General features: G+C 42.7%; 1 protein-coding gene across 2 annotated transcripts in view; it reads right to left on the bottom strand.

The window, feature by feature from the left end:
• The window catches only part of KDM7A (lysine demethylase 7A), a 169,389-nt gene extending 147,531 nt beyond the window's left edge, over window positions 1–21,858 (bottom strand). The window contains exon 1 of one of the 2 annotated variants that reach the window (XM_082252934.1): window positions 21,695–21,858. In XM_082252934.1, coding sequence (XP_082109060.1) covers window positions 21,695–21,795 — 101 coding nt within the window. In that variant the 5' untranslated portion in view covers window positions 21,796–21,858. The remainder of the gene's footprint in view (window positions 1–21,694) is intronic. The other variant, XM_082252933.1, reaches the window with a different exon arrangement.
• Between the last annotated feature and the right edge of the window lie 877 nt (window positions 21,859–22,735).

Here is a 22,735-nt window from a genome sequence, read left to right as displayed (position 1 = left end):
GAGCCGAGGGCAAAAGAGCGGAGAGGGAGTAGACCAGAGAGGAGAACAACATTCTGTGTACAGAATACCTCCAGGTAGCCATATTGCATTTTCAGAAAATTACAGATCTGCAGATTGAAAAGTAAAAGGCAATTTTAAATACCATTGAATCGCAATATGACTTGTGTCGCAATTGTATACGCAATTCTTTTACTTGCCATTTTCTTTCCCCCACGAAAAAATGGAGTTACCCCTTGAAAAATTGTGTGTAAACCACAGATTCCCTTTAAATGAACCTGCTATCCTCATTCAAGGAGAACAGAGCAGTGGAGGAAATGGGAAGGAGTATTTTGTCAGCCATATTTAAAAAAAAAAAAAAAAAAGAAGGATATGGAGGAGTGAGGTGAGGGTGTGGAGGAGCTGGGCCAACAGAGTATTTAGACACTCCGAGGAGAGGGCTATGAAGTGCAAGAAGGCTGTGCTAGGGGAATGGACTCTTGACAAAGCCAAATTCCCAAGAAAGCTCAAAGATACATTACATGCAAATAAAAATGGTTTAGTTTATGGAAAGAAAATATACTACAAGTAAGCATTTCATTTTTCAGTGCTTTTACATAATTATTAAATTGGTTACAGGGTCTCTTTAATAACTATGTACACTAACAATTAGCATCTCTAATTAGCTCCTTTTTGTACTACTAAACCTTAGACAGTTTTGTTAAATCTGTTCAAAAAAGTTCTAAAAATACCTATTGATTCTGCCAGAAATCAGCAGGCATTTCTCTGCCTGTGCTGCACTCATTAGTTACATTATTCCCAGACATCTCTGGACTACAAAAAACACCCCTCTGCTCCCATGTTATGGGGTTAGGCTAAAGCTTAATTCCAGGAGTGCAGCCACTTTGTAAAAAGTGAAGGCACGCTATGAGTTGAGGTGCATGGCATCTCCTGGACTTCGATTATTTACATCTGACAGGTTTATTGCTTTGCTGGAGAGACACACCAGGATCTGAGATAAGATAATTAACAGAACAGCTATGTCCATCCCTCCCCTCTGCTGTCCATTCACAGAAGCCTTTGTATTTTTTGAATGTGTTAATTCACAAAAACAGGCATAGTAGCTGCAACGACACTTCTGTTGAAGATACAGAGCTCATAGAGATCAGCATCGGGCTCCTGAAAATACAACCATAGCCATCTTCCTGGAGTACTATAAACCTGTCAAATATAAATAGGAGATCTAGGAGTCATGTACCTCCTTGGACTTTCCTCAGTGTGCCTTAACTTTCTACAAAGGAGCTGAATTCCTGGAATTCAGCTTTAATAACACTGCTGCTCCACAGATGCAGTACAGGGAGCCCTCGTTCACACTGAATTCAACTTTGAAATTGTGCTTCTTCACTTGAAGTAGCATAATTTGAAAACCACAGATCAGTGTGATTTCAGGTGTGACTTGGCTGACATCTGTGTGACTGAATGCATGTCTATTCAAGTTGCACCTGTAAATGGCAAAAAAAAAAAAATTGTTCCTTTGCACCTCTTTTTTTTTTTAGATTGGTGCACCACCACAAAGTTGGAATTGCACAGATTTTAACGGTTCCATTGCCAACAATAGGGTGCGATTTGTCATGGAATTCGGAACTGTCAAATCGCACTGGTGTGAATGGGGACAGAGTGAGCGTTGTCACCCTAGGACATGAAGCGTGTCACTGGCTGGATCACAGCTGAAAATAGTGTGAACATAACCCAATATAAGAAAAACGAATGTCGTCGCTATAGCTAAAAGACTGATAACTAGTTGTTATTGCAAAAGGAAAAAAGAATAGGCAATTGTTCCAGTTTAACTTATTTTGGCACAGGGACTACCCGGCTCGTAGAATTTGCCCAGCCTCAGGTACTGGTACCTATTTTATATCAAGCAACATACATTTCCCCTTTAACATCCCTTTGAACCTCTGTACAGCACGCTCTGGGAACTTGCAGCGCTTCGACAGGCCTGCACACTCGCCAAGCAGAGCGAATTAAGTTACGACTCGTTCACACCACCTGTTTGGCAGTGCGGAGATGGGGTTAAGAGCTGTAACGACCCAGCGAGGAAAGATCTGTTCATTACTGCCAAGGAAAATTACACATTAAGCAAGGTACTTGAGAAGGCTCTGCAGGAGGACTGCGGCCTTATCTGCTCCCTCCGTGGCAAAGCATGCTGGGACTTGTGACTTAAAAAAAGTTTTACCTGTCTGCATTGTACAGAACTCACACAAATAACATTTTTCTTGCTTGAAAGAACAGGGTAGATGAACTCCAGGCATACAAAAGCACAGTTACAATGCACATATTTGAGTTCTTCCCACCCAAGCATATATATATCTCCTGTGATCTAGGTGGCACAGGTAGGTTCTCCTCTGTAGGAACAGCACAGATTGGTCAAGACAAGGAACTGGATACTAGCACTGGCATAATTGCCAGGTGTCATGGGTTTTTGGACACCAGCTCAACCAACCCAGGACACTTGGACTCTTTAGAGCAGCCTTGCTCAACCTTTTCAACAGAGGAACCCTTGAAATAAATTTCTGGTCTCGAGGAACCCCTGCTAGAAATGAATCTACAACTCATGGCACATTAGTATGACAGCCAGTGGGAAGAATGCTCCTTACTCTTGTCATCACTGGGAAGAATTACCCCCTTACAGATACAGTGCCTTGCGAAAGTATTTGCCCCCCTTGAACTCTGCGACCTTTTGCCACATTTCAGGCTTCAAACATAAAAGATATAAAACTGTAATTTTTTGTGAACAAATAAGTGGGACACAATCATGAAGTGGAACGAAATTTATTGGATATTTCAAACTTTAACAAATAAAAAAACTGAAAAAAATGGGCGTGCAAAATTATTCAGCCCCCTTAAGTTAATACTTTGTAGCGCCACCTTTTGCTGCAATTACAGCTGTAAGTCGCTTGGGGTATGTCTCTATCAGTTTTGCACATCGAGAGACTGAAATTTTTGCCCATTCCTCCTTGCAAAACAGCTCGAGCTCAGTGAGGTTGGATGGAGAGCGTTTGTGAACAGCAGTTTTCAGTTCTTTCCACAGATTCTCGATTGGATTCAGGTCTGGACTTTGACTTGGCCATTCTAACACCTGGATATGTTTATTTGTGAACCATTCCACTGTATATTTTGCTTTATGTTTTGGATCATTGTCTTGTTGGAAGACAATTCTCCATCCCAGTCTCAGGTCTTTTGCAGACTCCATCAGGTTTTCTTCCAGAATGGTCCTGTATTTGGCTCCATCCATCTATCCATCAATTTTAACCATCTTCCCTGTCCCTGCCACCACCATGTTTGACAGTGGGGATGGTGTGTTCAGGGTGATGAGCTGTGTTGCTTTTACACCAAACATAACGTTTTGCATGGTTGCCAAAAAGTTAGATTTTGGTTTCATCTGACCAGAGAACCTTCTTCCACATGTTTGGTGTGTCTCCCAGGTGGCTTGTGGCAAACTTTAAAGGACACTTTTTATGGATATCTTTAAGAAATGTCTTTCTTCTGGCCACTCTTCCATAAAGGCCAGATTTGTGCAGCATACGACTGATTGTTGGCCTATGGACAGAGTCTCCCACCTCAGCTGTAGATCTCTGCAGTTCATCCAGAGTGATCATGGGCCTCTTTGGCTGCATCTCGGATCAGTCTTCTCCTTGTATGAGCTGAAAGTTTAGAGGGATGGCCAGGTCTTCATAGATTTGCAGTGGTCTGATACTCCTTCCATTTCAATATTATCGCTTGCACAGTGCTCCTTGGGATGTTTAAAGCTTGGGAAATCTTTTTGTATCCAAATCAGGCTTTAAACTTCTCCACAACAGTATCTCGGACCTGCCTGGTGTGTTCCTTGTTCTTCATGATGCTCTCTTCGCTTTAAACGGACCTCTGAGACTATCACAGTGCAGGTGCATTTATACGGAGACTTGATTACACACCCAGGTGGATTCTATTTATCATCATTAGTCATTTAGGTCAACGTTGGATCATTCAGAGATCCTCACTGAACTTCTGGAGAGAGTTTGCTGCACTGAAAGTAAAAGGGGCTGAATAATTTTGCACGCCCAATTTTTCAGTTTTTTATTTGTTAACAAAGTTTGAAATATCCAATAAATTTCGTTCCACTTCATGATTGTGTCCCACTTGTTGATTCTTCACAAAAAAATTACAGTTTTATATCTTTATGTTTGAAGCCTGAAATGTGGCAAAAGGTCGCAAAGTTCAAGGGGGCCAAATACTTTCGCAAGGCACTGTAGCTAAAAGGGAACAATGGTGTCATTGGAAACTTATCTGAGAGGCAGATATTGCCCAAGGAACCCCTAGCAACCTCAGGAGGAACCCTGGTTGAGAAACCCTGATTTAGAGTAACACCAGTGCGCCGGCCCTAGAACACCTATTGCTTTCCAGCACAGAGATACTAGTCTACCTATACTACTTTGCAGACTGACAGTCACTGAAAGTAAAACTATAGTTCTGACCTGATGTATTCCTAGAGAGAATCAGAAACATGGAAGTAGACTTTGTTAGGAAATCTAGAGGAAAAAGGAGAAGTGATTGGCGCTGCCAATATATGCGTTTAGAAGTGTGGAAGGTAGAAGCTAGTATAGACAACACAGATGTCACAAATATTATAACTATTATGCACGTTTGAAAAACTGAATATTGAATAAATAAGTGAGGTTTTAAATGAGGTAAAAACAGGAATAAAGTGTAAGAGCATAAAACCTAAAGCCCAATATTTAAATGTATAAAAGTAAATAGGTATGCAAAAAAAGAAGGTGACATATACATCCACAATATACTCTAGTAAAAGATATATATATAAATATATAGTGCCCTTCAAGTGAGGGTGAAGTGGTGGTGTTAAAACAATAAATAAATATATAAATTCAAAAATGATATTATAGTGCAGTGGCTATTAGGTGATATGTAACACAGGTGTATAAGTGATAATAAAAAGGTAGAGTAGAAAAAATTAATATATATATAAATAATTATACAGTGACTTGAGTGACCATAAAGTGACATGTGCAAAAAAGGAAAAGAAACCTCAATCCCAAGCCTGGGAAGAGAGAGTGCCCAATATGGTTCCCCAAAAATGACAATGGGGTGGGTCACAGATGGAGGAAAATAAATCCAAAAAAATTAATAATAAAAAATGCTGAAAAAAATATATATAAAATGGTGGCTGAGTGATTGATACACAGAATATCTCAAAATCAATAGTGTGCTAGTGAAAAAATGCGCAAAGAAAGTGGTCAAAAATGCATAAGAAAAAACATCCACTGAGTCATTAAGAAGCGCATAGAGGTATATCAGTCCAAAATAGTGATGAGGTGCCAAAATCACAGGTGCGACCGGTTGGATGATTCTTAGAGTGAAGACTATGGTGCTCCCCTATTCAGTGGGTCCGGTGCTCCCCTTTCTAGTAAATACCGAGCTTACCAGAAAGTACTACCCCTACAGGGGTAGAGCGCAGGTCGATATTTGTAGGGATCGCTCCCAAAGCAGAGGGGTCCGGTCACCTGGTCCACTTCTAATATTCCAATTGCCCGAGTCACAACTAATTGGCGTGTTAGTAGGGGTGTTCCAACATTAATGCTCCAACCAAGCCATTCCAGGACATGTATATAAATAAAGAAAGATGCCTCCAAATGGTGAAATACCGCTAGACTTTTATTAAAAACATCCAAGATAAAAGCAGGTACTCACATAAAAAACAGTGCTAACGTTCCCTCAGGACTTAGGAGCCGCAAGGTCCTCTCTGGCGGTGGGGTGATGAACGGTAAGCGTTCTCCCGACCGGAGCTGCGTCCCAAGCCGATCAATACAATGCAAGCGGAAGTGATGCGGTGCGCACTCTACATGTTTCGTCGTATGACGTCATCCTGATGACGGCTCCTAAGTCCTGAGGGAACGTTAGCACTGTTTTTTATGTGAGTACCTGCTTTTATCTTGGATGTTTTTAATAAAAGTCTAGCGGTATTTCACCATTTGGAGGCATCTTTCTTTATTTATATACATGTCCTGGAATGGCTTGGTTGGAGCATTAATGTTGGAACACCCCTACTAACACGCCAATTAGTTGTGACTCGGGCAATTGGAATATTAGAAGTGGACCAGGTGACCGGACCCCTCTGCTTTGGGAGCGATCCCTACAAATATCGACCTGCGCTCTACCCCTGTAGGGGTAGTACTTTCTGGTAAGCTCGGTATTTACTAGAAAGGGGAGCACCGGACCCACTGAATAGGGGAGCACCATAGTCTTCACTCTAAGAATCATCCAACCGGTCGCACCTGTGATTTTGGCACCTCATCACTATTTTGGACTGATATACCTCTATGCGCTTCTTAATGACTCAGTGGATGTTTTTTCTTATGCATTTTTGACCACTTTCTTTGCGCATTTTTTCACTAGCACACTATTGATTTTGAGATATTCTGTGTATCAATCACTCAGCCACCATTTTATATATATTTTTTTCAGCATTTTTTATTATTAATTTTTTTGGATTTATTTTCCTCCATCTGTGACCCACCCCATTGTCATTTTTGGGGAACCATATTGGGCACTCTCTCTTCCCAGGCTTGGGATTGAGGTTTCTTTTCCTTTTTTGCACATGTCACTTTATGGTCACTCAAGTCACTGTATAATTATTTATATATATTAATTTTTTCTACTCTACCTTTTTATTATCACTTATACACCTGTGTTACATATCACCTAATAGCCACTGCACTATAATATCATTTTTGAATTTATATATTTATTTATTGTTTTAACACCACCACTTCACCCTCACTTGAAGGGCACTATATATTTATATATATCTTTTACTAGAGTATATTGTGGATGTATATGTCACCTTCTTTTTTTGCATACCTATTTACTTTTATACATTTAAATATTGGGCTTTAGGTTTTATGCTCTTACACTTTATTCCTGTTTTTACCTCATTTAAAACCTCACTTATTTATTCAATATTCAGTTTTTCAAACGTGCATAATAGTTATAATATTTGTGACATCTGTGTTGTCTATACTAGCTTCTACCTTCCACACTTCTAAACGCATATATTGGCAGCGCCAATCACTTCTCCTTTTTCCTCTATATATCTAATATAATCTCTAGTGGGTTATATTCTGAAGTGGGCTGCAGCCAATCGCTTTTTTCTACCCCCTCCCTTCGATATTATCCTAAGCGCGGATTCTTTTCCACTCTTTGTTAGGAAATCATCCATGCAGGTGGAACTGTCACTGACCACTAATGCTAGGAAGGTACATTTCACTGCCATGGACAGACAGACTGGGGGTGGGGGAGTTGACCATTACTCCTACGGACACCAATGCCGATTGGAGGGGGGGGGGGTGTTGTAACCATTACTCCCATTGACACCAATGCTGGGGCGGGGGGATGGTAACAAGTACTCCCACTGACACCAATGCTGGGGGAGGGGGTAACCAGTACACCCACTGACACCACTGCTGGGGGGTAACCAGTACACCAACTGACACCACTGCTGGGGGGTAACCAGTACACCAACTGACACCACTGCTGGGGGGGGGGGGGGATAATTATTACTTGCATTGACACAATGATGCTTATTTAATTATTCTCTCTTCAGTGTACACCCAGGCCCTATTATGAATAAAATACAGCAAAGCATAGCGAGAAAGATCACTACAAGCCATACACTGAAGCAAAAAACGCTTTATTTGACCTCCCCCCAAAAGGGTGGTGTCAAGGAGGAGGAGGGAACGAAACAAAAAAAATAAAAATAAAAAGCCCATCACACATCACCAATCTGCTGATTGGGCAATAAAGAATCAGCAGTATATTGATGAGGTCATCCCTCTGCTCACTCACTATCAGCACATGTGCAATAAACATAGGACAGAAAGTGGATGCAAATGTGTACATAGGGACACAAAATAGAACCAGACACATTGATAGAATGCATATTTGTGAACCGGGCCCACTGAAAGCAATGAGATGCCAATAACAATGTATTTTGAGGTGTTGTAGCAAGAGAGTTCTAATGCAAAAGGTATGAACAGGGCACAAGGCCCTGTTTACAATATGCGTTTTGTTTGCATAGAAATGCATGTAGTGCACAGGGAAGCTCATGCACTTTAATGGGCTGCCCTATGCACAAGTGTTCCTTTAAAGAAGCTCAGGGATCAAATTTTGTCCCAGAGCGAATTTTACACTTGCATTTTGCTTCAATTCGCACACATTTTGCAGCGATTTTAAATTGTCCATACACATAATTATATATATATATATATATATATATATATATATATATATATTTTTTTTTTTCTCCCCTTTTCGTTTGATGAAAGGAATGGTTAAGATCCTGTGTTTTATATGGGAAGATTTAAATTTATCAATGATGATAATTTCTTGGTTTTAATGATGTGCACTGCTATTCATATATACTAAAAAAAGCGCTTTCTGGAAATTGCACCAAAACATTCAAACCGTTAAGTCTGATGCCATCCAGCCAATGACACCGAAGTCTCCATGTTCTTCAGATGCAGGAAGTGCTAACAAGCAGAGGTGTGAAGTTTTCCCCCCCAGCACAGCAGTCTTCCTTGGTCCCAGGCTATTAATAGTGGATTTAAGGTCTATCCGTCAAGCAAACAAACCTCTGTCACCATCCGTCTTCCCAGCTTTTTTGTCTGACGGACAGCTCAGGATTCAATCTGAAAAATGAATTATCCCATCAAAGCCTGTGGAGGTAGTGTACAGACAATGCCTGAAAGAGGACACATTTGGGAAAGCATTTTCGAACAGAGTTTCGCAAAAAAAAAAAAAAAAAATTATATACGTTGAGTCGTTGACCAACAATTGGCAGCTGGAAGCAGACATAAAACGGTTACCAATCGAAGGATAAACTCAGGCTGATGATCCGCAAAGTACATGCAGCTTTGCCTCCCTCGAGCATGTATCACTGACAGGTAATAAGTTTACCACAAGGGACCCCGACATGGAGAGCGCTCTATCTAATTGCCTCTAACAGCTGAAGTAGGCAGTTTATGATGTAATCAGGCAGAAACACCAGATTTAGGATTAAAGGCATATTAGGTCTTTTCAAAAAAAGTTAATAAAATGTACTCGCATTTATTTAACAAAGTATATTTGCATATATTAAAGGTCTTGCATTTAAGTCTGCAACCACAATCCGTGGACTGTGGATGCAAAACTCTGGTTCATCCAGACTATTTCCCCAGCCACATGTATGTAGAGATAGGAACCTTCAGTTACAGGGCTGGAGGAAGTATTGATGGACAACACAACAGCCCACCATATTTGTGCTCCATTGAGAACTATAAGTCCCAAAGGCAGATGGGACTTGTAGTTTCTCCATTCACAGATTGCAATTCCCAAAAAAACAGATATTGAGAGATTATATATATATATATATATATATATTTATTATTATTATTATTATTATTATTATTATTATAATAATAATAATAATAATCTATATCAAAAACCTGCAGGAAGAAAAGCCCTGAAAATATTTCATGTTACACCTTAAAGATAGGTTTAAGATGAAACAAGGTTTAAGATGAAACAAGGTTTAAGATGAAACAAGGTCAGAAAGATGTACTGTACCCTTAATGACCAACTACACTTTTGGGAGAGAAAATAGCAAAAAAAAAAACAAAAAGAAGAAAAAGATCGATATAGATATCGAATACAATGGCTACACAAGTCATTTTGTAATCTAATATTATTAAAAATGAACTTTCCTATTCAACCTGCAGCGCTGTAGATTTCTGTAAAATCCATTATGACAAGTTTGAGGCCTTCTATCTGCAGCTAGTATACAGGACTTCACCAGAAGTAATTTCCTCCTGCTTGTGTGATTTGGCTCACTTATTTTACCAGCAGTCTGCACTAAGATACAGGTCAGATTTTAGGCATCCTCTGCAGTAAAAATTTAATTTTTGGTGAGATACTACCTAATGGTTAAACACTTCTAAAAAGGTATGCAGATCCTGCAACTTTCTTCATTAGAGCACTGCAAGTGCATCAGAGGATTAATAATGTTATGTTATAGGCACATTGCACACTGACATAATCAAACAGCAAAGTTTGTTAAAATCTTTGCAGTTTTTTTTTTTCTTTTTAAACAAAAAGTTACTCCTTAAAGAAGAGCTACAGTCTCGTAAAAATGTAAAAGTCAGCAGCTACAAAAACTGTAGCTGCTGACTAAAAAGCCACTCCCCTGTCCCACAATCGATCGGTGTGCTCGCCCCAGCAGTTTTCTCCCTTTGCCAGAATTTTTATTATGGGCACCTGGCTGTAACAGCTTGGACTTCACAGCCAGCTGCGCGCGCATATATATATATATATATATATATATATATATATATATATATATATAAAATATATATTTTTTTTTTTTAGCGGAGAACTTAGGGAATAAAATGGCAATCGTTGCCATCTTTTATGTCATGCGGTATAAATGCAGTGGGTTTTCAAATGCATTCTTTTGAAAAAAACAATATATATCCCAACAATATATATTTTTGCAGAATATGAAAGATGAGGTTACGCCGAGTAAATAGATATCCAACATGTCATGCTTTAAAATTGTGCACGATCGCAAAATGGTGACAGACTATGGTACATATTCTCCATAGGTGATGCTTTAAACATCTTTACAGGTTACCTGTTGAGTTACACAGGGGGGCCAAGCACTAGAATTATTGCTCTCGTGCCAACGTTTGTGAGGGGAACCTCATGTATTTGTATATGGTGTTTCCATCACACACAAATACATGTGCGACTTACATATGTGTTCACTTCTGCGAGCAAGCTTCGGTGGATGGGGGGCACTTTTATTCCTATTACAACGAATGTAAAAAACATCCATTGTAATAGAAAGGAGGATGACAGGTCCTCTTTATGGAGAGATCTGGGGTCAAACATACCCCAAATCCTCCCTTTACCTTTAAAAGCAAAAGATCAAAAAGAAAAAAACAGGAGGTGAGAGGAAAGCCCTGCAAATCAAGGGATATCATTGGGGACCCCAAACTATTGTCCACATTGGAAGATTTCCCCTCTTATTTTTCTGGGGACAGCTCAAAATGTGGGATATTCTGTTACTTTAACTTTTTATGATAACAGTAAACAGGACAAATAGAAAAAGTATCTCCTTAATGAGGGTGACCGACAGAAAAAAAAAAAAAAACAAGATGTTCTAATCCCTCTGAACTCCATCCAAAAAGAATAAAAAAATATAAAGTTTTAGTTATAATTTTAGGATCATACAATAAATAGGAATGGACAAAAGCAATGAGGTAGAAGTGGCCAAGTTGAAAATTTTGGGTCAATCCCACTTGGCTCGGCACTAACAAAAATCTCCTGTGTGGAGGAGACTGGTGAAGACCTCGGCTATGCACACTTTGCATCTTAAGTGGCCACCCAACAGAACACCAGTGCCATCCAGAAAGAACATCAAAACTGCTTGGTTTATGGCTTCTCTGTCTCCAACAGTCATAAACCCAGGACTAGGAAGCGTTAAATTAAAGTAAAAAGTATCGGTCAGATTTTACTGCTGCCGCTGTCCTAGGCTGAGGAAAATCAACCTATTTGTTCTTGCTTCCTGATGATTGTCACAGAGGCAAAAAGTGATGAAAAATCCAAGGATTTACAGTTGTCAGCAGAGGTGAGGGGAAATCTTCCAATGGAGACACCTGTTCTGGTGACAACTGTCTAAGAGGGAAAGATTTCCCATTGCTCTGTAGAGACTTCCTCTCACTTCCTGTGGTGTCTCCTGGATATTACATGAAGAGAAATCTCTCCCAACTGGATAGAAAACAACCTGACAAGTGTTCTACCTTTACCTACTAGGCACATTAAAGCCGAATTCCAGCCTTCTCTCCCTGAAGTTGTACAGACTCCTCTCCTGTACTTTGATTGCTTATCCTGATAGAAGCTGTACCATGTCATATAGAGGCCTTTAATTCCCTATCTGGAAGGAATTACATTCCAGCATCATCTAACCCAGTGGTCTCCAAACTGCAGCCCTTTGCTTGCTTTTATCTAGCCCTTGGGCCTTATTTCAGCCACCGATGCCAACAATGGGGCATAATTCCACCTCCCACTGACACCAATGAAAAAAAAGCAAAACTCCTCCCAATGACACCAACAACTGGGCCCAATAACACCAATGATGGGACACAGTTCCTTCCAATGACACCAACGATGGGCCGCAATTGCTCCCAATGACACCAACAACTGGGCCCAATAACACCAATGATGGGACACAGTTCCTTCCAATGACATCAACGATGGGCCGCAATTGCTCCCAATGATACAAACAACTTGGCTGCATGACATCAACGATAGGTTACAATTTTTTTGCCAATGATGGGGCACAATACCTCTCATTGACACCAACAATGGGGCAGAATTCTTCCCACTGACACCAGGGACATTGTTTTTTTTGCCACTGTTGTTGGGACCTTTTCTACTCCTAATGGCCAGTCTGGCCCCCCTAAAGTATGAAGGACAGTCAACTGGCCATTTGTTTAGAAAGTTTGGAGACCCCTAATCTAACCCTTTCCTCCCCAGCCCGACTGTCCCTGATTTGCCCCTTAAATTTACTGCACTTGAGTTTTCTCAATCATGGAAGCTCAGCATCACGTGGGTCTTTACCTAGTGCAGTATTGCATGCAATTAAAGTGGTTGTAAATAGGGATCAACCGATATCGTTTTTTCAGGGCAGATACCGGTTTTCTGGCCACCCTTCAGGCTGATATTCGGTGCAGCTATTCTGTACATTTAAAGTTTTTATTTTAACAATGTCCTTTTACATTTTTTTTTTTTTTTTTAAATGTAAACTTCCCTTGTGACAGTAATAGGCAGTGACAGGTACTCTTAGCCTCATCGCTTGTTATTACAAGAAAGCTGACCGTCCGTTTTAAAAAAACAGTACTGGGGTGATGCCTGTAGCTGTGATGCAGCTAAATACCTTTCTCAGATCGCCTCTGTGCGGTCACGTGATCACCTCCTGCTCTCCTCCCCCGATCTAAGGGCTACAACGGGAAAGGCTGAGATTTCCCTTCAACGTCAGTCAGGAGGTCATGTGACCATAGTGGACAGCTCAGCCCCTCCCGTTGTAGTCCTGGTATTACCTTCACTTCCTGTTCTTCCTAATGCTAGAAGAAAAAGGTGGGCTTGGAGTCCAATTTTTGCTTCCGCTGCTATTCACTTCCTGGTGGGAAGAAATCTCCCCCAATGGAAACGCGCAGCAATAAAAACATGACAGAGGTGCTAAGCCTTTCCTACAAACCTAAAAGAATCCTCAAACTTTTGACTGGAGTCTGGCTTTACAGGCAGAATAATATCTGAAGTTTTATCTGCCTTGATTTTCCTTTCCTTACTCTCATTAACCATCAAGGCCATTTTGCACCTCAAGTCTCATCAATCAAAAGGTAATCAGATGATTGCTTTTGCTTTTACCATCAATTAAAGTAATACTAAAGTCTTATGTTTAAAAAAAAAAAAAAAAAACGTTATACTTACCTCCTCTGTGCAGTTGGTTCTTCACAGGGCAGCCCAGATCCTTCTCTTCTCGGGTCCCTCGTTGTTGCTCCTGGCCCATCCCTCCTGTCGAGTGCCCCTACAGCAAGCAGCTTACTATGGGGGCACCCGAGCTGAGCTGCAGCTCCCTGTGTCCATTCAGACACAGAGCTGCTGTTCGGCCCGCCCCCTCTCTCCTGATTTGCTGACTGACTTTGACAGCCCCGGGAGCCAATGGCACTGCAGCTGTCTCAGCCAATCAGGAGCGAGAGTCCCGGATGGCAAAGGGACTCATGGACTTCGCTGGACAGAGGGGGATCGGGTAAGTATTAAGGGGTGCTGGGGAGGCTGCTACACACAGAAGGCATAGATTGCATTAAGATGAAAACCTTCCTGACTTTAAAACTCCTTTAATTGGTAAGAAAAAAAAAAAAAAGAAGAAGAGGTTTTTGGTATGAAAACAAATCGTAAAAAAAAAAAAAAAAAAAAATTATAAAATAAGGTTGAAGTCTCACCAGGTGGAACATTATGTAAATGTGCATTTCCTATAAGATGTCATTTTGCAAGCTTGCTAAATATTTACACAGTAGTTGATTCCAAGTGCCGTTTACACAGACAATCAATGCGCGCACACACACAGCAACCGCTGCACATGAGAGGCTCCAATTAGCAGTCTAAATGGCTATTTGAATGCACAGTAATGCAATACTGGCTATATGGCGAGGGGGGGGGGGGGTGTTGGGGAAAGATTCACAAGAGCTGGGACCACGCAGCAACATTTAGAACACTTGGTTTACAGCACTGGAATTCTGGGTCTATGTGCCAACAAACAAATGCTCTGCTCAGAGTCTATATGTGTTACCTAAAATATTGATTTTGGGTATTGGGGTACCCCCAAGGCCCCTTTCACACAGGGCGTACTCCATTCTGATCAGCAGGGTATCCCGTGTGCTGATCAGTGGGCATATCACAGGTCTGTGTCCGCTCAGTTTCTGGAAATCAGACATAGGCAGAGTCTGCTCTGCTCTATGGGCGGCCGGGGGGACTCCACTGTCCGTGTAAACCAGACTACCTCCAATCTGCCTACATGGAGAACGGGTGCCCTTCTGTTTGTTTTCAGCAGACCGGTTGGGAGGTATGTGGGTATAAACAGACAACTCTGTTTACACCTCCAGTCTATAGGGATGAATGGACCAACTGATCAGGTCTGCCTGAAAAAAAAAAAAAAAAGACAGACCTGATCAGGACGGTCATGTGAAAAGGGTCTTTACTTCTTGCTGACTGTTACCCCAACATTTCCTATTCCCGATATGTTGCTGCTGTATCATGTACTTGTATGAGAAATATCTTCTTTGTATTGCTTCCTTTGGGTGAAATCCCCGGTGTTTAGTAAAAAACAGACCACACTGTGGTCAGTTCTCTAGCTATGCTGGGATCTCAGTGTGCTCCCCCCCCCCCCAATGATCAGACTTGTCCCGACATGCCCCCACTACACAGCCTTTCACTCAGAAGATCAGTGTGCTGTTGCTTCTCCTCCCCCAGCTCTTAGGCTCCATTCACAATACCACAGGTTACCCCCGAAGTCGTGCAGAAGTTGTGCCGCTTCAGTGTGAATGCGGTCTTATGCAGCTAAAAGACAGAGGAAATGTGATAAAAAAAATTAAAAATAAAAGTATTGGTAATGGTTATTTAATATTTATACACAAATGTTTTACCTTCCATTTTAAACGGAATGGGTTGTTTTACAAAGTGATCATTTACAATCGCTTTAAGACATGTATGTGTCAGCAGGAAAGTACATACATGTGTCCATGGCAGCTGGGGGTCTGTGCAGAGAGATCCCAACAAACTGAACCGAGCTGTCTTAGACATCTCTTAGTCGCGGCTTCTGATAATTTGACAGCCAAGAGAGCCAATCACAGCAGTCATCTGATAGAGACACCCATCTCCTGGCATTAAAACCATCCCTATCAGATAAAAAATACACTGTTCATATTTCTAGGGTAATATTTTAAAAATGGGAAAAAATTACTGTAAAGTGATTATAAAGTCAGATTTTTTTTTTTTTAATATAAAACAGGATATACTTACCCGCTATATGAAACTATATTGCAGTGTGGTTCCTTACCCCCACTTACCCCACTGATGCTCCTGGCTCCTCTTCTCAGTGTCCAATCATGTTGGACCCCACCCCTGCTCTCTCGCCATAGGTTTTTACCAATGGTTCCCGCTGCGTCAGCAAAGCCTGTGAGAGAGTGGGGAGAGCTGCTACAGACATGATCACTGGATCGAGTGAGGACTAAGGTAAGTATAAGGGGGGTGGGAGGGCATTACACAGTTAGGGTAAAAAATATTTTGCTAATGAGGGGAATGCATTAAGGTAAAAAAATGTTTAGGCTTTAGAACCACTTTAATCAATGGCCCTGCAGTCTTCCTCCTGTCAGTCCCACTCTTCTTGCTGGTCTCCGACTGGTTGCAGAAACTGAGAACACAGGTCATTACAGGACACAATAGTGACAGGAAACAAAGGACAGAACTAGCGAGCACTGCCAGGGACACAGAAGAAGATGGACACTCCAGGAAGTAGAAAGGGTTTCTAATATTAGTTCACCTCTGATTTTTTCTGTAAAGGTTAAAAGCAGAACTATACCCATAACTTCATAAAAAATTATGTTCTTTAGCAAGGAGCATTCATTCCACGTTAATGCTACCAAAATGAGTGTGTTGTAAACTGCCTCCAGCATTCCTCTGGTTTCTTTTTGCTGGTGGCTTCCATTTTACTGAAGCCCAGAGCCCCCGAGAAGCAGTAAATCATAAAGCTAAACTTTATGATTTACCGCTTCTCAGGGGCTCTGGCTCTCAACGATTTATTGGTATCAAAAAAAGGGTACATTCCTGGAGTGCTGGGATTGCCAACTGTCACATTTGCTTGTGTCCTGAACCAAATGGTCAAATGGCTGGCATCATAACTAATCACATGTGCAGCACCATGGTATTTGCAGATCAAACAGAAGCAGCCTATTTGACTGTAAAGGATAGGAGGGTTTAATTCTGCTTTAAGGCTGTCAGTGGATAAGCCTCTACAAATTCAGCATGCCTAAAGATAGAGAGCAACTGAGCATGTGCAGAGCAGGGGGAAGACTGTAATACGTGCAAAGGGGGCCAGCCTGAACTAACCCTTTAAAGTGGAACTAAACTCATCAATTTGAAGGTTTCCCCACAAAAGTTACATGAAAGCATGCCATGAATGATAACTCCTTGTGTCCTCATCTGAACTGTCAAGCCATCCAATGACATGTGGAAAACCACGGCAGTTGCAGATCAGAGGCCAAGATGGCAACTTCCTTGGCTAAAAAGGATTGGAGGGTTTAGTTCTGCTTTAAAATATCTTTTGCCAACATATTTTGGGCTCATGTACATTGGCACATTAGGAGAGAACATAAACATCTGGCTTTCTTCCATGCAAGGGAGGTCCAGTACTCATGTAAAGACGTATACCCCAAACGTGTATTTAAGCAATACATCCATATGCTATATGCTGCCTTATGCGACCACCTGCCATGTACAGCCCTTTACTTATATGAGTGGCTGTATGCAGCACCTGGGCTTTCATCGTGTGGAAGAAAGCCAGACGTTTACGATGTACTCACCTAATGCGCCAGTATAATAAGGCAGACCATATAAGGTTCGAATCTTGGCCAGTTCCTCCTTATTCAATACCTGTATGGACAGGCTAAATGTACCATATTGATCGATCTATAAACTTGGGTACAACCAGCATGTCGGGTTTTACCTGCAATTATTGCTAGCAGCTGCTATAGCTGCTAGCAATAATCGCTGTCTTCTACCAGTGAAGATGGCTTCCGCCACACGGAGAGGTCAATGGCCCAGCAGCAACACTGTTTTCCAGGAAAGAAATTTGCTCCATCTATGGCCAGGCCTAATGCCCCGTACACACGCATCGATAGTTGGCCGTGAATTTTCAGCCAACGTCCGATCGGCCGATTTTCTGCTTGTTGGTTGTCTGCTTTCGACATTTCTAGATTTAATTAGAGTGAGGATTGTCCTGTTTTTGTTGCTGTCTGCGACTCCGCTGGTAAGACTCATCCTCTCTATCTTGATCACTATTGTCCTTGGGGGGGGAAATTAGGGTCAATTCCAAATCTGGCAGTTGCCACAGGAACAAAAGTCGAGAGGAATCATCCAATGGGGACACCTGTGTTGGTGATAACTAATGCCTCGTACACACGTGCAGATTGTCGGCCGAAAAGATTCGGCAGACGACCGATCAGCCGATTTTCGGCTTGTTAGTATGATGCTTCCGACAGCAGACAGCGCACTTTCGGCCGAAAAGAATCTGTCGTGCAAGCATTAAAATTTTTGTATGCCGACACCAGAGCGGCTGATTGTTCGCCAGTCAATACAGAATTCGGCCGACAGACAGCAGATTTGCAAGACTGGGCATGCTCAGAGAAGAAAAAAACACAGGGAAAGTAAACCATCACATGACATCACTTCTGCAGTCGGCGGACAAAATTCTTGTGCAGTCTTTTGCACTTTTCAACAGACACGACAGCCCGGGGACAAAAGACGACCGATCGTTCGGCCGACGATCTGCACGTGTGTACGGGGCATAAGAGGCAAATTCTCCTTACTTTAGACCGGTTCCCTTCGATTCCCTGTTGTGTCTCTGGAACAGAGACCGTAGAGAAATCTTCCCAATGTGCACAGATGGTCAAAAAAAAAAAAAAAACCCCAAGAACTGGCCTTCTAATCCCTTTTATACTCTAACCAATACAACAAAAAGTTTTGACTTGAGATAAACTAAAGACACAGCCAAACAACCCACGCAAAACTAAAAAGCAATTAGAAAATACAGCTGTACGGATAAAAACTATTTACAATCAAGAGGAAGGAAAAAAAAAAAAAACTAAATTTTTTTTTTTTTTTTTTTTAAATCAAACTTTAGTTGTTTTTTTTTTCTCCTCTTGATTGTAAAATAGTTTTTATCCATACAGCTGTATTTTCTAATTGCTATTTAGTTTTGCATGGGTTGTTTGGCTGTGTCTGTAGTTTATCTCAAGTCAAAACTTTTTGTTGTATTGGTTAGAGCAGGGATTCCCAAACTATAGCCCTCCAGTTGTTCAGGAACTACAATTCCCATCATGCCTAGTCATGTATGTGAATATCAGAGTTTTACAATGCCTCATGGGATGTGTAGTTCTGCAAAAGCTGAAGGGCCATAGTTTGGGAATCCCTGGGTTAGAGTATAAAAGGGATTAGAAGGCCAGTTCTTGGGGTTTTTTTGTTTTATTTTTCTAAATAAAAAAAAAAAAAAAAAAAACACACACGACAGCTAAACAACCAGGGCCAAAAAAGAATCCAAAAAGCACAAATAGTCAGAAAGTACAAACATACAGAACCATTATCAAAGTGAAGAACATCAAAGTATTTTTCCATATACTAGCATGCCCAGCAACACAAACAACCTAAGCAAAACAAACCCCAAAAAGCATAAATAAAACAAAGAGTATACACAAGCAGATTTGCCATCAAAAAGGAGGAAAATGAAGGCAAGCGTTTTTATTTGTTTTCACAATAGGCAAACGGTTTTAGAACAGCATCAGATACAGCAAAACAACCAGAGCAAAACAAATACCCCCAAACATAAAACCCCAAAAAGTAGAAACAATCAGAAACTACAGATTTGTACGGAAAAGATTTGTGATCAAAGGGAGGAAAAAAAAAACAGTATTTTTTTCATAAACAATAGTAGCTACAGCTAAACAATCAGAGCAAAACAAAGCCCCAAAAGCTCAAACAAAACAATAAAATACCAATGTGCAGATAAAGATTTCCCATCAAACGCAGAAAAAAAAAAAAGCAACAGTATTTTTTTTGTTGTTATTCTAGCAGAGGAACAGAAAGGCAGAGCAGGACACGGATTGAGGTCACCGTACAAAACAAAAGTGTTTTCCTCAATCCAGAGCTCAGAACAAGAGTTGTCACCTCGGGCTGCAGTTACAGCGTGTGGTCGCGGGGGGCAGCAGAGAGCGTGCCGTTGAATGGGAGGATTTAAATGTCCTCCGAGCCATGCTGTCAATCAGCCCCCCCCCCCCTCTCCTCTGTACAATCACATCCCCCTCCTCCTCCTCCCCCCGGCGTCTGAGCACATCACCCGGCCTGATGACTGGAAACAAAGCTAGAGAGCGGAGGGCAGCAAAACAGCCGACACATCACACAATGAGAGCGCCCCGAGCACCGGGGACAGCGGGCAGACGGTGCGATCCCCGCTATGGGGGCAGAGGAGAGCGATCACCGCACACCAACAACACCTTCCTTTGTTTAAATGTCCAAACACAGGAAACTTTCCACAAGTCTGGGTGACACCGTCCGCACATTACACACAGCGGGGTCACCTCTTTGTAGTCGGTGACAGCACACAATGAAGTGATCGGGGGTGATCCATTGTCCTGCAGATGTGATCGGCCGGCAGATGTGATCGGTGTGTAACAATGAGCCGCAGTGACAGCCGGCACATGCCGATCACAGCACACCCCCACCATGTACACACCACGTGTGTTTTTGTTTGGAGGGGGAAGGGGATGTCAAAAGTTCTGGAGTTCCAAAAACAGGAGTGGGGTCACCTCTTCACTGAGGTGGGGGTCAGCTGCACTGGTATAGCCTTCTATGGGGGTAGGGCACTTTTCACCACTTGGGGGGCCACCATGACTACCTTCCATTATTTTACTCTGGGGGGGGGGGGGCACATTTGACCTCCACTTGGGGGTCTATGATGAATACCTGACTTTTTTTGCGGAGGGTAACCAATGGGGGTCATAGTTGGAGGTGTGTTGGGGGGGGGGCACAGACAGTTTTTGTAAAGGGGGGGGCATCAAACACTCCAGGGGTGTCAAGTTTGGTGGAGAATGAATCTTGAACATTTGTTTTTGGGGTAGTTGTCAGTGTGACCCAATAATTTAGGGTTCACCACCTGAGGTCAATTATCTTGGGGAAAGGGGGTGATTAGACCTTTTTTGGGGTTAGGATTGGGCAATTTAATGCCTAACCTAAACCTTAACACAGGATGTGCCAATAGTTTGGGGGTGTTTTCAGCATTCCCTTGGATAGGTTCAGGGCAGTTTAGGGTTCCCCAGAGAGTTCAATTATTTGGGGGGGGGGCGGGGTTAGACCCAGACATGGCCAAACTTTTTGGGGTTGGAATTGGGCAAGTTAACACCTTACACATGTGTAATATTTGGGGAGAGGGGTATTTGGGCATTTTTTTGGGGGTAGTTATAGTTATCTTAGGCAATAGTTTGGGGTGCCCCTGACAAAAAAGATCATCTATGGGGCAGGCGGGGGGGGGTTGATTAAACCCTGGTATGACCACACTTTTTGAGATTGGGAAAGTTACAGGTGGGTCAATAGTTGGGGGGGCAATTAAATTGGGGGTGTAATACCTTTGCATGACAGTACCTTTACAGATAGGATGTACTGGATATTGTTTTGAGGGGCTATGACCCCAGTTTGTCAAAATAAATTGGGGCGCCCCTGACCTTATTGGGGTTTGCCTATCCAGAAGGTCAACTACTGGGGTGGTGGGCAGCTTTGACCCCCAACAGGACATCACTTTTGGGGACCCTGACCTACCTGGGCACCTTTGGGGGACCCCTGTGATGTGAAATAGCTGGTAAAGGGGTAGCACTCTGAGGGTCCCCAATTATGGGGGGGCCCTATCATGCACTTTGGAGGGGACAGTAATAAAGGTGACAACTTGACTTTTGGGGGAGACAAGTGACTGTGTCCTGGTCACCCCCCCTGGTGTCAGTCATCACGTGACTAGTTTGGGGTGACATGTGCCCCCCCCCCCCCCCCCCAGGATTTAAAGGGCCCCGAGTAAGTTCCAAAGCCCCAATCAGCAGCCGGAGCCCGGGGAGCGATGTGTGTGAGAGTGCAGTAAGTGAAGGCGGACAGTCCCTTGAAGTGTGTCTGGGGCCCGGACTTCACTCCATTGCCCCACACCACCTTATTGTTATGATCCTCCCTGTCCCAGCAGTCTCCGGGCAGCTCACAACCCCCCCTCCCTTCCACCCCCACTTCCAGGGCCCACCGTCCAACCCGGCCCGCCGCTCACCTGCTGTGGAACCAGTCCTTGCAGATGTCGCATTCGATCATGAACCGGCTCACATCGTACGGCTGCCGGCAGACACAGTAGACGGGAACCGCTCCGGCCATCTTTAAAATCCACTCTACAGCCCAGACATCACACACACAGCACGGAGCGGGGGAGGGAATCAATACGCATGCGCCGGATCTCCTCTATCTTCCCCCGCCCACCTCGTCCCCCGTGCAATTACACACACACACTCTGCCCTAGCTCCTGCCTCCTAATTGGACGCTCGCTCGTCCCGTGGGCGTGGCCGGCCGGCGAGCCTGGTAGCGATAGCCGAAAGGGGCGATCGCTTCGGAGTTGTTGTTTTTTTTTTTTTTTATCCGAAGAGTTCCGGAAATAGCCGAGCCTATTGACATCTTCACTTAAAGGGTACGCAGCAGTAATTATGAATGAACGTGTGGTTTAATCTGATCTCTCTGCAGAGACAGCGCACAGAGAGAGGAGGAAGTGTGACCCTGTCATCAGCTATTCATCACAAATACTACAACACAGACACTGGCCCGGATTCAAGAGGGCATGTCTAGAAGCAAAAAACATCAGCCTCTTATTAGAAACTGCCCATTTTTGTACGCGTTCCTGGAAACGCACAAAGTGCCAAAACACGCATTGTGCTTGTGCCCAGGGCAGCCATCAGGGGGGGACAGCCCATACACATGTAAGGGGCCCAGGCGCTCCGAGGGGCCCGGCCGCCCAGGCCCCAACCAAGGAGTCTGAGTAGTTGCAGCTGCAGTAACTAGCAATTGCTAAAGCATAGCGGCTGCAGAGTAAGCCGATGCAGCTGAAGGGATGTCTCTTTGCTGGATTGCGTTGTCTCTTTGCTGAAAATAAGAGGCTGTCTCTTTGCTGGATTGGGATGTCTCTTTGCTGAATATATGAAGCATTCTCTTTACTTGATTGGGATGTCTCTTTGCTGAATATATGAAGCAGTCTCTTTACTTGATTGGGATGTCTCTTTGCTGAATATATGGGGATGTATCTTTGATGGATTGGATTCATTTATTA

This window comes from Pelophylax lessonae (genome assembly GCF_965119305.1).
Source record: "Pelophylax lessonae genome assembly, chromosome: 4".
Lineage (NCBI taxonomy): Eukaryota > Metazoa > Chordata > Amphibia > Anura > Ranidae > Pelophylax > Pelophylax lessonae.
The sequence above is the reverse complement of the archived record's forward strand: the minus strand, read 5'-3'. Positions and strand labels throughout refer to the sequence as shown.